The sequence below is a fragment of the Cryptomeria japonica genome, chromosome 5 (assembly GCF_030272615.1).
Source record: "Cryptomeria japonica chromosome 5, Sugi_1.0, whole genome shotgun sequence".
Lineage (NCBI taxonomy): Eukaryota > Viridiplantae > Streptophyta > Pinopsida > Cupressales > Cupressaceae > Cryptomeria > Cryptomeria japonica.
The window spans coordinates 174817739-174833471 of record NC_081409.1 but is presented as its reverse complement, the minus strand read 5'-3'; the positions used below and the strand labels follow the sequence as shown (position 1 = coordinate 174833471).

Genomic DNA, 15733 nt, shown 5'->3' with positions numbered 1-15733 from the left:
GAATACATAGATGAATAAAACGAATGCATGCATGTGTAAAAATATAAAAGAATCAATGACGCAAATATGCAAATATCCCCTTAAATCCCCTTAAGACCACTTAAAATACCTTAAGACAACATAATTAGTTGTTCATTTTAGTTAAATCCCCGTAAATCCGCTTAAGCATATGAATTTGTTTGTTAAAATTTAATTTGGTTGTTCATTTTAGTTAAGTGTTTATGTATGTTTAATGAACTTCAAAAATTTAATGAACTTATATCCATGATGCAAATATCCCCTTAAATCCCCTTAAGACCACTTAAAACACCTTACAACAACATAATTAAATGAATCCATACAAAATAATTAAATGAAACCATAAATGTGTAAATATAAATTAAATGAATACATAGATGAATAAAATGAATGCAAGCATGTGCAAAAATATAAATGAATCCATGACACAAATATCCCCTTAATAACCCTTAAGACAATACACACACACCCACACACACACACACACACACACACACAAATCGCGCTTATTGGGACCAACCCCCTGGTTTTGATTGAAAATACCCCTACTACAAAATCTAAAGGCAAGAAACCCCATGTCAATTTGGATTCATAAACCTTGGAAGTGGCTTTGATTAAAACCAGCCTTGAAAAAAGAAAGTTGGAAACCCCAAAAAGAGCCCTATTAAGGCTAGAAAGCTTGATAAAGAACCTAGTAAGAGGAACATCACCATTGACCTTGAATTACATGATTCTAAGAAAGAAGAGGATGACCCACATGGAAAGGAGAAGAAGGAGTGTAGCTTTGGGGAGAGAAGGTCGACCCATCTCTTTGCTAAGGATAGGAAAGAATCGAGCCCAATGATGCTTCTCTTGAACCAGTTGAGGAGTTCACCCTGGATGAAGATGATGAATCCTCTAATGAGGATACAAAGGATGAGGAATTTAAAGTGGAAGAGGAGGAACAAAAGGAGAAATATAAGGAGGAGTTGGATGATGAGAGTGAATCTTTGGAGTTAGATTATGAGAGTTGCATGTGAACTTTCTAGTTGTCTGGTTGTTTGATGCCAAAGACTCTGTTGTTGCTCTCTAATTTTAATGTTTTGTGAGGGTTCAGGGCCCCCTACCTACTAAAGTAATAAAAAACATTGACTACTGTTTGGTCTCTCTTTCTCTTGTCTAGTTTGTTATAGTTTAGCTCTTAGTCCTAATTTTTTGTTGATGTTTGGCTGCCGATAGGCTATGTTTATCTTTATGGAAACTTTTTGTATAGAGGGTTTTAGTGTCCCTTCAAAACCTACTTAGTTAATAACATTAATGACTATTGTGAGTCCCATAACCATAACCTATAAATACAATTTTATATAAAAAATATAGTATCAATTGACATCTTTTGAATCTAGAAACATAACAAGAGTAGTATGTTGGTTAAGTGGTTGTGTTGTTGTTGTAACTTGTGGAGAGGCAGAGAATATTTTAGAAAAGTAATCAAGTTATAAAAGAATAAAAGTCACTAATGGACTTTTCCGTTATAGTATTGTTTCCATTATAGTTATTGCCCACAATCTTTCATTTCTTTTCTACAAACCCTTAACCAACGGTTGCATGTTACCTTCAACTGCTGCAACAATTTTTCTTGGCACAAATCTCTGGCTATTTCTTCTAAATTGTTTCCACTTTTCTTACAAATGGGAGAGCTGCTCCTTTAGTGGCTATTATTTCCTTCAAATTGCTAAAATGACAGATCTTACCCTTAATCTCTGTGGGCATTTAGAGCAACGGCTTATTCTTTTCTTTCAACAGTTAAATTTGGCTTCCAAGAACACTCTTTTTGATGGTCTTTCCATTTTTCTGAAAACTAGCAATCTTCTGTGGCCTCCTTCATATTATCACCTTTACTTTTAACAATGACTCGATCTAACAGCAGCAGATTTGTTTACTCTCAGTTAAAGACAATCGACATGGCTCTGATATCAAAAAGACAAAATTTCATTTATCAATCTACATTTTTCATTCATTCTGATTTGATTACATGTACCTCTTTTTACAGAGGTTTTTAGATCTTTCTAGAAGCTGGAGGTAGATGGAAGAAACATCCAAAGCAATAATATAAAATTATATTTCATGTTACCCATAAAGCGTGTGATGCCAGTTGATGGGACAATGAAAATGAAAATCTGTTTGAATCAACCAAACAGATTGATTCCAGATAAGGAGGGTGTTGAGATGATAGGAAGACAATGGATAGTTGGGATTATTTCCAACAGTAATCAAGTTATGAACTAATGAATTTAAGTGGGTTATATCATTAATGATTTGAAAGAAATTGTAAAATTTAGTAATATGTCTCTTTATCATTTTTATTTGTTTCACGATAGTAGATAAAGTTTTCTAATATTAAATCAGAAATTTCTTCATTGAAACATTATATACTGCTTTGTGGGATCTATAGGTCTGACAGAAACAATTGATGGCATAAAAAATAGGTGTATAAAGTCTGTCACATCGTTCAATAAAGCTAATAAATAGAGACGAGCATATAACTACAATTGTTTTCGTTAACTTCTGCTGCTATTTTGGATTGTTAGATTTAAAACGCTTACTGTGTTTACCGGAAACATTAACTTCTGCTAGGTCAAAATGTAATGGTTTTAATTCTCACATTTTCTCCTATCAAGAAAAGGATCTCCTTAGGATTTTCTTTTGATTCCGATATTTTACCTTATCCTTACTGTTTATTCTAAACGAAATAATTTGTTCTTTAAATTTAGGGTTTCTTACTTCAAAACTCCAATTTGGATTCCTCAAACCTATTCTCGCTAGCATTAGTGATAGCACTATTAATTTTGCTGCTTAATTTGATCTTTTCACTACTAGATTTTTACAACTACAATGGCAAGTTCTTGACAGCCGATTTCCTTAGCTCTTCATAATGTTTGAATGATGATTTAAAAATTAATTCGCATTCAATTCACGGAGGAGTTAAGTGGTCATTCAAAATTTTGAGTGCGTGAAAGTTTTGCAAGATTCTAGTGGTCATTTGAAGAATGTTTAAGTTATTTTTTAAAATACATCTACGAAAAAAATCCATAAGTCGACTTGGGTAACCATGGTCTTGCCAATACCCCATTCCAACATTAACCACATGTCCCACTGAATTTAACTTCGACTACAATATAAGAACCTTTTTCATGTTATCCATTGTCAATTGATGGTGACAACTCTTACCCATCCCCACCATTTTACTAGAGCTATAGTCCTGGACCTGTTTGAAGATTAGAACTAAGGATTTCAACATTGTTGTGGTCTTCTCGAGACACTCTAAACTGCTACACCCATTTTCCCAATTTGCTGCTTTAAATCAGACCAGCAGTCTAGCTTGGGACAAAGCTATCAAAGAGACCTCCAAGAAGTGTTACTGTGACGTTGTCCCTTAAACATCATTAGCCATTACAACTGGTAGGGATGTGACAGTTCAATATCCAATATCAACTCAATAGAGTAGTTCAAAATCTATTTGATAAATTAAATTAATAAATTATAATTAATATACAGAATAATTCAATACTTTTTAACAACAATATAATATTACTATAATATATTTCCTAAATGTATTTAGAAATAAAATAAACAATTCATAATAGAATTTAGAGGAAGTAGAAGCCACTACTTTGGCCATTAGTTTATAAATGATACCCCGAAAGAAGACATGCAGAGTGAGAAAGGTGATGGCAGTCAAGTCATGGACGAATAAAATCTGTTTATGGAAAAGACAGATCTCCATCATAATGCTGTGATAAGAAAGAAAGTAAAGTGGATTTGAATACATTCTCCATAATGACAAGAAAGAAAGTAAAGTTTGAGTTGATTTAACTGATATCTTCTCAGCTCGGAATTTCAACCATACTCCAAAATTGAGAATAAAAGCCCATTCATTAAAGCTTGTGCTTCATGAAAACGCTTCGTTTCTTCTGGAAAATCAGATAACATTCTGGACGCTTATATCTTGTGTAATCAAAACAGTTAGTCTCACCCTCTGTGTTTATCATCGTCCAAGTGCAATGTCTGGTCACGACGCCAACATTATCAATGAGATTCCTGACCTCGCGAATCCCGACTGGTAAGATTTGCACAGAAATCTATTCAATTTAGATTACATTTTCTTACATGTATTGAAAGTTTTTAGGTTTGACCGTGTGGAATTTCTGTGTAATATTGTAGATCATACAAGTGAACCAAACAAACACAGAAACAAAATTGTTTTTATTTCAAATATCTGTAATTCTGTACGGCACTATATTTCTAGCAGAAACACACTCAATAAATTTTAGTTTTGTTATGTTAAAATTATGAAAATGATTGGTGTGAGTAAACTGCAGGAGAGATCCCAAAGATAGGAGACGAATCGCTGCTTGCCTGTTGAATGTTGTATACCAGCTGGAAAGAGGTAACGAAATGGTGAATGAATGGTGCAATCTACTTAAATTTGAGGTAGCTGAAAAAATAACAGAAACAATACAAGGTAATGAGAGAATATTTGGGGCAGTTTTCAAGTGGGTAGGAGAGAGCAGAAGAGTTGGAGAAGTAGAAGAGCTCCAGTTCCCCTCAGAAGTTGTTGCCTTCAGAGGTACAATTTCTGAAGGAATTTATGTTCTGAGAAAGGATATTGAAAACATATGGAAAGCAATCAATGCACGCCATGCTTCCATGAGTGGAGTGGATATAGGGTTACACTACTTGCAAAGGAGTATTGAGAGGCAGAGACCTCACAACATCTGGATTGCAGGCCACTCGTTGGGAGCCGCCATTGCAGTGGCTGCCGTAAGAAAAATGAAGAGAGAAGATAGAGATAAAATAGAAGCACATCTATTCAATCTTCCCTTTCTTTCCCCAAGACTTCCCGAGGTGAAATTCTTTGAGATGGTGGGAAGAGCTTTAGCAGCTGTGCGTGATTCCTGGCGTTCCCTTGCTTTATGTGCGCCCAATGCGTTGGATTATAAGATGATAGATGATGAGATATTGCGTGGGTTGTATAATGATTTCATTGGGGTTAGAGATTGGATCCCCAACATATATGTTGGAAATAGTGACCCCATTAGCTGCTCTTACATACCCTATTTTGAGAAGATGCAGGGTATATACGAGCAGAGAAGCCGGTCACTTTATGAGCGCATGAAGTACCTCTTCTGTTTTGAAGTAGCCCAAGAGAGAACACCCTGTCATTTGCTTCCTTCTGCTAGGCTATTTGTCAAAGACACCAATAACCATCATCTTGGTCAGTGGTGGTCAAGGAGCCTCAAACTTGAGGGCAAGATATTTGTACCTCCAGAAGAAGCCCAACTTTATTAAGAGAGGTAATGTCTATCCAGAGATCAAATTGCATATGATTAGATATAAGACAGTTATTTTGGACATATTAATTAAAATTAAAATCAGAATACAGTTGTATTCTGATTTTTAGTTTAATTAATAAATACAAAATAACTGTCTTATCAACATATTAATTAAAATTAAAATCAGAATACAGTTGGATTCTGATTTTTAGTTTAATTAATAAATACAAAATAACTGTCTTATCAAATACAATATGATCTTTGTAATGATCGTAAAGTTTAAGACATCAAGTATTAAAATTAGATATAATTTTAATATCATAAAGTATTATATATTATACTCATGATGCTATTTTTTGATCTTTTAATTTTATATTCTTTTGGGATGATCATAATCAAAAGTAATTAGAAGCATAAACTGAAGTTTTCTGGAAGATAACTCATAGTTTTAATAACCTTCTCATCTTTTAGTTTCGTAAAGATAGTTTTTCTGAATGTTCATCACATTGGTTTGTTTGGTGTTCCATACCTAGAAGTGAATTCGTGATGTAGCAACTAGATAAATGGGTAATTATGAATGATTAACAACGGTTGTTAATCAAGCAAATTCTAAGATATTATAGAACAAAATAGAATACATATTTATCTCAATTCTTTGAATGTGTAATGAAACATTTTCTTTGAATGTGTAATGAAACATTTAACATATAGACTGTAATGTGATCTTAGTCAATCTATCATCATAATATCTATATTTTTTATATTTTTTAATGACCACCTCAATATTCTTAGGTATATTATCAACAAGGATTATAATAGTCATTAATTTTTTGTGGTTCAAATTATTTTAAATAAAGTAGTTTTGAATGAAATGTATTTTGAAATATCAATTATTATTGAAAGAGGGTAAAAATTTATTGATCAAGAGAAAACAACATTACATGAAACAATTTTCACTCTTAATATTATGGGGTCCAACGAAAATCTAGAAGTGCAAAATCATAAAAGTCATTTCAACCAACCAGGGGACAAGACTATCACCCAAGAGAAAGTGAAGCCCTACATTAACCTTGCATATCCTCTAAAATCATTCTTTCTAGCTACTGGGAGTACTCAAGTGAAAGTTGCTCCCAGTTATTAACCCTCCAACCATCCATATGCTCAAAGGCCAATTTGGCCAAATCTGCAATATTGTTCCATTCCCTTAGGGTGTGAACAAAGGAAATGGAATCCAAGGAAGTGCTTAGTCAAATAATTTGCCTAACCACTGAAGCCAACTACCAATTCACATCATCAAAGTGATTCTTATTTAACATATTGACAAGAATCTATGAATCAGTCTTAGAGATAATCTTATGCCATCTAATCTCACAATTTATTTCCGAAGTACTAAGAACAATTAAATATTTCATAAGGTTATTGGTCTAATACCTTTTATAGATGGAGAAAAGAAAGAGAACATTCCCATAACTATCTCTTCTAACATCCCCAACACCAACATGTCTATGATTCCCCTTAAATGAACCATTCATGTTAATCTTATAGACTCCTCTAGGAGGCAGGGACCAACAACTAGTCTTGTGAATATTCTAGATGTGGCATTGTCATCAACTCAAAGAAAAAAGCCTTTATTTATTCCTAGATAAACCCACTTTGGTTATCACCCCCACTTCTTGAGTCTCCAAGCAGCCATCTAGCTCACATTTGGCATGGATAGTTCTTAGATCATAATAACAATTCTTAGCCCAATTTGTTGGACCCCTAGCTTCCTATCTTGAAAGATATTGCAATTCCCCTAAAGCCATATCTATGAAAGAATGCATGTTGGTCCAATATTGTAGGCCACCTCAAGAAAAAAGCCTTAGCAAGGGGGTCTTCTCAAACATATAAACTATTGACTCTATAATATTTCGGATCATAATATGTGATCCATCATGAAGAAATTGAAATAAAAAATAAACGAATGATATTTTGTTTCTTTTCTAATCACCTTTTTGTCTTTTCTTTTGTTTTTTATTAATTGTTTAAATGCTTTATTAGTTCTTCTTTATGATTAGCTCTCCACCCCTCTCTCTTTTGTTCTATTTATACTAGTATATATATATTTTTTCACATTAGATGCTCTCTTCTTAATCTCTATCTCATGATGTTGGATCAAAAAAATGTGATGTAAAAATTCAGAGAACTACTTTTGCTTATCATTTATTTATAAACGAATAAAAAATAATACTACACTTATAAGGGTGCTTTCTGCTAAGTGTGGGGAGCAATTATTATTGGATTGTAAAATACAATAATAGGACTTAAAAATTATTCATAAGGTAATGAGTTAAAAGATTAAGGATTTGTGAATTGATACCAAAGATCAATTGAGTAGTATAACACTAACATAGGTACTAGTCAACAAAGTAGGTCTAGATCTATGTTTTCCTAATAAGTCTAAATTTTTTTTGTGTAATTCCTCTTTGAAAGGGATAAATTACCTTCTAAGACTCGAGAAAAATAATTAAGAAATGCTTTACATCTCATTGGGAGGTTAATTTTTTGTTGATCTATTAAAGGGATTATGAGAAACTTCTAAGTACAACATAATGATTTACTCATGAAAAAAATATTAAGTACTATCATTGCACAAAACTTTCCAAGGATAAAGTCTTGTACTTTAGATATTTTATTCATTGTAATGGAGAAAGTAAACTTAAATCAACAATAAAACTAAAGAATTGGTGCAAAAGAAATCAGAACTTCCCTCTACTCTTCAACCATAAACTCAAAACAAAATACCAAAACACAAACAAAGACTTTCTGCAATAACAATATCATTTATCAAAGCTGAAAATTCTTTATTATATAAATTAATAACTCAAATTCAAATTGACCATTATCTTCTTTACACAAATTATGTCTCCTCTCTACTCAATGTAGCCTTAACTAATTTCCTTTCCCTCACACAATTAGTCTTCACTCTAGCTAGAACCCACACCTACATAGCCCCACACTTGATCTTTATTTATATTGTATCTTTCTGAAATTATTGGCATTGATGCCTTTTCAGATTTGATTTCATATTATCCATTTGTTTCCCCCTTGAATCATTCTAGACAATCTACAATTCCTCATCCTCTACCTGTCTTACTGACTTCTCCATCGATGGAGACCTCGATAGCTTCCTATGACTTTTCTACTTATGCCTCTTCATCTCCAATTATGCCTCCTCTTTAATTTAGTCATCACACAATAAAAGTAATTAATATTTTAAATATAAAATTCATTTGAAGTTTTCTAAAGCCTTTCTATTTTGTGCATATCATGAGACTATGATTCGATTGGCATTTTGTCAAATAGTTCACAAGATTGTTCTATGTTTCCACATATTTACCAGGAAACATGTGCTTTGATGGATGCCAAACTCTGTTTCAAAGCTCCTATTTTGGCATGGGCTGGAAGGGTATCTCTGTGAGTTGTAGAATTTGGTTCTACATATGCCAACATGATCAAAAAAATCTATTTTGTGCATATCCTATAGTCATTGCAGTCCAAGAGACAACGACCTCTTGAGGAATTATGTAAAACGGCCAACATTCCCTGTTTTTGCTTCCACATTTTGGATAAATGTCTACCAAGGAAGTTGCAACTGCCACATAGATGATTTTTAATGAATTGATGGACATCCATTCCATGTTCACAAGCTCACAGGTCGATCACAAAGAGTAGAGAATGTATTAAACTCGCTTATTAGAGCTAGATGGATAGAAAAACAGAGCCGACAATATGGAAAGAAATGAACTTTTGCCAAAAATGATTAGAGTGAAGTCGGACCAAACAAAATAAAACTTGAAACAAATAAACTGAGATGAATTGCTTTTTATTGGTACTAATCATGGATGCACCTGGGTGCTCCTGAACCAGATACGTCGAGTAAGTGAAATGTTCGTTGAGTTGGTAAATTCGGGAACATTATAAGGTGCATGAGATGGTGATCCCATGTTTATTTTTGATCCACCTTTGCTCCTTGTCCATAGGAGCCTTCCATCTTCTATTCTTCTATACTTCATCAACTTCAACACACAATTCAACTCTCTGACCATCACATTCTTTTGGACTGGTATTCTCTCTTCCTTTAGGGCACTACTGCAACAAAGAGGAATCCAATATGCCTTTTAAAATCTTCCCTTTAAATGTTTGCAAATTACTATCCTTAGCCCTCTCCTTTTGTTCTATTTGTTGTTTCCCATTGCTACAACAAATAATGGAGCTTGATTCTTTTGCTTGCTTCTCCTCCTTCTCCTTTAAGGGATTCAATTTATACTTTTGGCTATCCTTCCGGATGGTGTACACATTCCTACAACCATCATGAATGTCTTTTCTATCAAATTGACATGGCCTACCCAATAACACATGACAAGCACTCATAGACATCCCATCATATAACACTTCATCCTTATAAGGGTCAATCTGAAAATTAACCAAACACTTCTCATGCATAGTCATCTCATGTCCCTCTTGTGACTATGAAACTTTGTATGGACTAGGATGCTTACACCTTTTCAAACCTAGCTTGTTTACCATCTCCTCTAAAACTAGGTTATCTGTACTACCACTATCTATTATAACTTTGCAACACTTACCTCCTTCCTTGCACATAGTTTGAAAAATACTCCTTTGGGATGGTTCCTCCTTAGTTGGCTTGGGATTCACCAACACTCTCCTCATCATGAGAGATTCACCTCCTTCAAGGTCTTCACCTTTCACTAATGCATAACTTTCTTTATCCTCTTATGCCAAGTGGTTTCTTGCTACACTCTTTCTGGCACCTTATTGTATCAAGGACACTCCAAAGCACGATGACCATCTTCTCCACATTGGAAACATTAACCTTGGAAGCCTTTAATACTACTAGCATGACCTCTCAATTAGAACTCATTTTCCTTTGTGCTTTGGCCCATTTCCTTGCTCCATTTGGGCTTGGATTCTTCTTCAATCTATTTTCCTTTACTAGTGCATGCTTGTCCCTTCTCTGCTACAAATCTTTAGTGACTTATGGAATTTTTTATTTGTCTTCTCATTAACTTTTTCCTCAGCCTTCAATGCATATTGATATGCTTCCTCCATGGTGTTAATATGAAACATACTCATTTCATCTTAGATATTAAACCATAAGCCATTCATATACCTGGATACCTTTTCCCTATGAATTTCATACCTTCCTAATTGAATGGCCAACTTGTAGAATACCCCTGTGTATTCTTTTACGCTCAAATCTTTTTACTTCAAATTTTGCAGCATCTTGAATAACTCCATTTTGTAGTCTCCAGGAATAAATTTTCTCCTTAATCCAATAACCATTTGATTCCATCTTGTTATCTTGGGGTCTCCATTCATTACCCACTCTTTCTGCAATTCTTTCCACCATAATGTAGCGTGCCCTTTTAACTTTGTTTGAGCTCCAACTTTACAGTTTGCAGATCTTTGATTTCTTCCACATCAAAGTATTCTTCTAGCTCCCCTATCCAATCAGTCAACTCATGTAAATTTAATATTCCATAAAATCTTGTCACATCCATTTTGTTAATCTTTGTGATTTTTGAAAGAAATCTCAAAAATATTTCTTCTTCAAGATCTATAGGTTGTTCTTCTTCTCTTTTGCGTTCTTGTTCTTCCAATCCACTTCCTTCATCACTCACATGTTCTATTTCATTTCATGTATCTAATGTCACTTCATTTCCAATATCGTCTCTCAAAATCTCTCCAATGCCTCCTCAAGTATAGGCATTCCTCTTCGAGATGGCATCTTGATCACTCGTCCAATCAATGGCTTCAAGATCTCACTACTTAGAACTTCTTTCTTCCAACTGCAATAGCCCACATGAGCTTCTTCACAATGACTTCACACTTCCACAGGTCTTGGTGTATCCTCTACATACTCAAGACAACAAGCTTTGATACCATCTGATGCAAGAGGAAAAAAATTCCCTCTACTTTACAACCACAAACTTAAAATAGAAATACCAAAACACAAACATAGACTTTCTGCAATAATAATATCATTTATCAAAGCTGCAAATTCTTTATTATATATATTAATAACTCATATTCAAATTGATCATTCTATGGCCCCTTAGCTCTGTCACTATCTTCTCTACACAAATTATGTCTCCTCTCTACTCAACACATCCCTCATTAATCTCCTATCTGTCACATAATTAGTCTTCACTCTAGCTATAACCCACACCTTCATAGCCTCACACTTGGTCTCTATTTATATTATATCACTTTTAAAAATTGTTGGCATTGATGCCTTTTCAAATTTGATACATATAATCCATTCATTTTTCCCTTGAATCATTAGATAATTTGCAATTCCTCATCCCCTAACTGTCTTACTGACTTCTCTATCGATGGAGGCCTCTCTAGCTTCCTACAACTTTTTTATTTGTGCCTCTTCATTTCCCATTACACCTCACTTTAATTTATTCATTGTACAATAAAATTAATTAATATTTCAAATATAAAATTCAATTGAAGTTTTCTAAAGCGTTTCTATTCTGCACATATCATGAGACCATATTTAGATAGGAATTTTTTCAAACAGTTCACAAGATCGTTCTATGTTTCCACATGTTTACTAGGAAATGTGTGCTTTGATGGATGCCAAACTTTGTTTCAAATCTCCTATTCTGGCACGGGCTGGAAGGGTATCTTTGTGGGTTGTGGAAATTGGTTCTGCATTTGCCAACATGATCAATAATGTTGGCATTAATTTCTCCCGGCTTCATCCGCTTGTACAGGCATCCACCATTAGCCCTGGTACCACTTGTATGCAAGGTTTGTTGTATTTCGAAACCAGTTGAATACAATGTTTTGTGGTTAGTAGAAACCACCCGAGAGAAAAGTTTATGGTCAACTACAAACCATTTGTGTGAAGAGTTCGTGGTGAGGTAGAAACCACTTAAGAATTCTATTGGTTAGGGGTAAGCTGTAAAAACCCAAGATGATTATGACAAAGGGAAAGTCAGAAGACTAAAGTAGAACACTAAAGCCCACTTAAACACAAGTTGTATAAGAGTTGTAAATGGGTACCTAATAAGGCTTTAAGTCAGGACCCATCTTGTCTAGATTATGAAGGGATATTCAATTAATTAGCATATGTGATCAAAATCAAGAGGGAGTTTGCTGGTATTAATTTCTCCCTTCTTCATCCACTTGCACAGAAGCTTTTCACATTGTCAAACTAAGCATTTAATGTAGAAGTTTCCATATCTGCTCAACATTTAAATTAAAAAGTTTCTCCATTGACTGTCAATCAATAGTCTATACATGTGCCTTGACTGTGTTGCCTCTAGATAGTTCCGAGGCCTTTATAAATGTTGCGATGTGATGCATGAGCCTCACCACCATGCATTGTTATGTGATCACATAGTTTGACTATTAGTTTGCTAACTATTAATAGCTTTACTTTCCACCGTTTATTTTCTAGTTTCAAGCTTTTCTACAGAGAATGCATAAAATGCATGAAAATTGCATGGACCATAGATAAGTTAAGTTTTAGTCTAAATTTAGGGATTGTTATCTTTAAATAGAGATTCCCTGTTGTTGAGAATATTAAGATATTGAGTTGCACGATGTAATGCCTTGCATGATGTAATCCCATTGAATTGCATAAAGAGCATTGTTTTGTTTGTGTTTAAATTTGTGTTGCAATAGTATTATCTATGTTTTCTGTTAATCCTTTGTATTTCAAGAATCTACAAATGGTATTAGAGTAGGTGAGGGATCCATGGGTCTAGCTATTCCCAAAGTTTGAATAGTGAATGATTCAAAATAATTGCATGAGGAAAAAGGACGTTGCAAAAAATTATAGAAATTAGTCCTAGCCAAGATAAAGAAAGTGTGGAAATAATTCAATTAGAGAAGTCAATGTCACTACCAAGAAAAGTGTCTCTAGTTGAAAACACCGTGCAAAAGGGTTCGTAGGAAAATAAAAGAAACACTCAGGCTAAGTTGTGGTTTTTTGTTCAAGGTTGTTAATCAAGAAAATTTAGATTATCGGTTGCAAGAATCTCCATTGCTGAAAGCAGAAAATTCTCAAGGGAGCCAGAAATTAGAAAGATTGTGTGACAAAGCTGCCAAGATTGTGATCTGTCACTATTGTGAAGTTGTAATATCAGGTAAAAGAATTTCAATTTGTTATAATGGGAAAGTCTGGTAAAAGAATAAAGAAAGAGAATGAAACTTTGGTATGTGAAAAAGATTGTTTGAAAGATGAATTGGTGAAATTGAAAGAGTGTAATTCATAGTTGATAGAAAATTTAAAGGAATTTGGAAAAGAAAGATGTGAGTATTTGTTTGAAATTGAGTAGTTTGAAAAAGAATTACAGAAGGTTAAAAAGAAGAATGAAGATCAAGAAGAAAAATTTGTTTGACAAAATAAAAAGAAGAATGAAGATCTGGAAGAACAGTTAAAGTTGTTTGCAAAAGAAAATGATAGTTTAAGGTTGAAGCCTCTTGTTCATGATGTTGCATGTGATACAAGCGATTTGTATCCTTTGGTTGATATGGATGATGTATCGAAAGTTTTTGCAGACGAAGATGGTGAAGTTGAAAGTAAGGATGTGTTTGCATGTACAAATGCAAGTTGTGATGTTAAAGACAAAGGTTGTTCTAAAAATAATGTTGGTTGGAAGATGATGAACAAAATGGGTTATAAAGGAAGAGGACTTGGAAAGCATGAGCAAGGAATAAGAGAGCCCATTAGGTTGGTTATGAGACCAAAGAATGAAGGTCTCGGATATTGTAAGAAAGAGAAATTTGATGTTGCTAGTGTTACAATCTCATGCAAATAAGCTAAAAGAATCTAGTGTTCACATTGCCATAGATAAGGACATAAAGAAGAGAAGTGTTGGGATCTTCATCCTTGTTCAATTTGTGGGTTGAAGAATCACTGTGAAAATTCATGTTGGAACAAAGGGATGAATGAACAATCTAAGAAAGGTTGTATGAAAATTGATTATGGTTCAGTCGATGGATCATGTTGGCAAAAGTTAACGAATATGTTTAGAAGGTTGTACAAGCATAAATGTTCACATGTGAATGGGAGAAGTGATTGGACACAATTTGGATGTTCGAGTCAAGTAGCAGTTGACTGCTTTTTATGATGGCACATTGAAGTGCCATGAGTCTTCTTTATAGAAAGGAAGGGAAGGCTTTGTGATCTCTCATTAAGTGAGTTGCAAAGGTTTAGATTTTTTCACGTTGAATTATCATGTACTAACAAGGTCACATCAAGTTACAAAGATCCAGTTTGTCAAAAATTTGAGATCAAATTATCAGTCGCAACATCAAGGGGGAGTGTTGTGATGTGATGCATGAGCCTCACTGCCATGCATTGTTATGTGATCGCATAGTTTGACTATTAGTCTGCTAATTATTAATAGCTTTAGTTTCCACCATTTATTTTGTAGTTTCAAGCTTTTGTTCAAAGAATGCATAAAATGCATGAAAATTGCATGGACCAAGATAAGTCAAGTTTCAGTCTAAATTTAGGGATTGTTATCTTTAAATAGAGATGCCCTGTTGCTGAGAATGTTAAGTTATCGAGTTGCATGATGTAATGACTTGCATGAAGTAATTCCATTGAATTGAATAAAGAGCATTGTTTTGTTTGTGTTTATTTCTGTGTTGCAGCAGTATTATCTATGTTTTCTGTTAATCCTCTATATTTCAAGAATCTACAATAAATAAGAGGTATTTGTATATATGTTTGGTAGCTCCGTAGAGTTGTAAGAGGCTATGGGAAACAATCAAATGTAATGGTATTTAGTTTTTATGAAGAGATGTAGCTCTGTCACAGATGTAACATGTATTTCCAGTCAATATTAAAAATAGTTTGTTCTACCTGATCTTCAAACAGTCATTGCAGTCCAAGAGACAATGTCTATTTGAAGTATTCTATAAAACAACTAATGTGCCGTTGTTTTGCTTCCATATTTTGCATAAATTTCTACCACAGAAGTCACAACTACCACATTAATGATTTTTAATGAATTGATGGACATCCACACCCTATTTGTAAGCTCGCAGGCTGATCATAGAGAGTAGAGAGTGTGTTAAAGTCACTTATCATAGTCAGCTGGATAGAAAATTAGAGCCAACAACATGGAAAGAAATGAACATTTGCAAACATTGATTTGAGTGAAGCCAGACCAAACAAACCAAAACTTAAAACAAATAAATAGAGATAAATTATTTTTGGTTAACGCTGATTGTGGATGCACCCAAGTGCTCTTTTACCAAGAATTAAGAATCTTCATCTACTCATAAAACTACGAGTTTACAAAAATTTATCTACTCATAAAAATACCAAGTTCCCAAGGAAATTAGGATATGAAGGAGACTAGAAATTT

General features: G+C 33.9%; 1 protein-coding gene across 1 annotated transcript; it reads left to right on the top strand.

Annotated features, from left to right (window-relative positions):
* Positions 1 to 3987: 3987 nt before the first annotated feature.
* LOC131073287 (GDSL esterase/lipase At4g10955) lies at positions 3988 to 5389 on the top strand. Its single transcript, XM_058009696.2, has 2 exons — positions 3988 to 4117; positions 4377 to 5389. Exons 1-2 carry the CDS (start codon positions 4059 to 4061, stop codon positions 5344 to 5346), a joined length of 1029 nt encoding a protein of 342 aa, XP_057865679.2. The 5' UTR covers positions 3988 to 4058; the 3' UTR covers positions 5347 to 5389.
* Positions 5390 to 15733: the final 10344 nt, after the last annotated feature.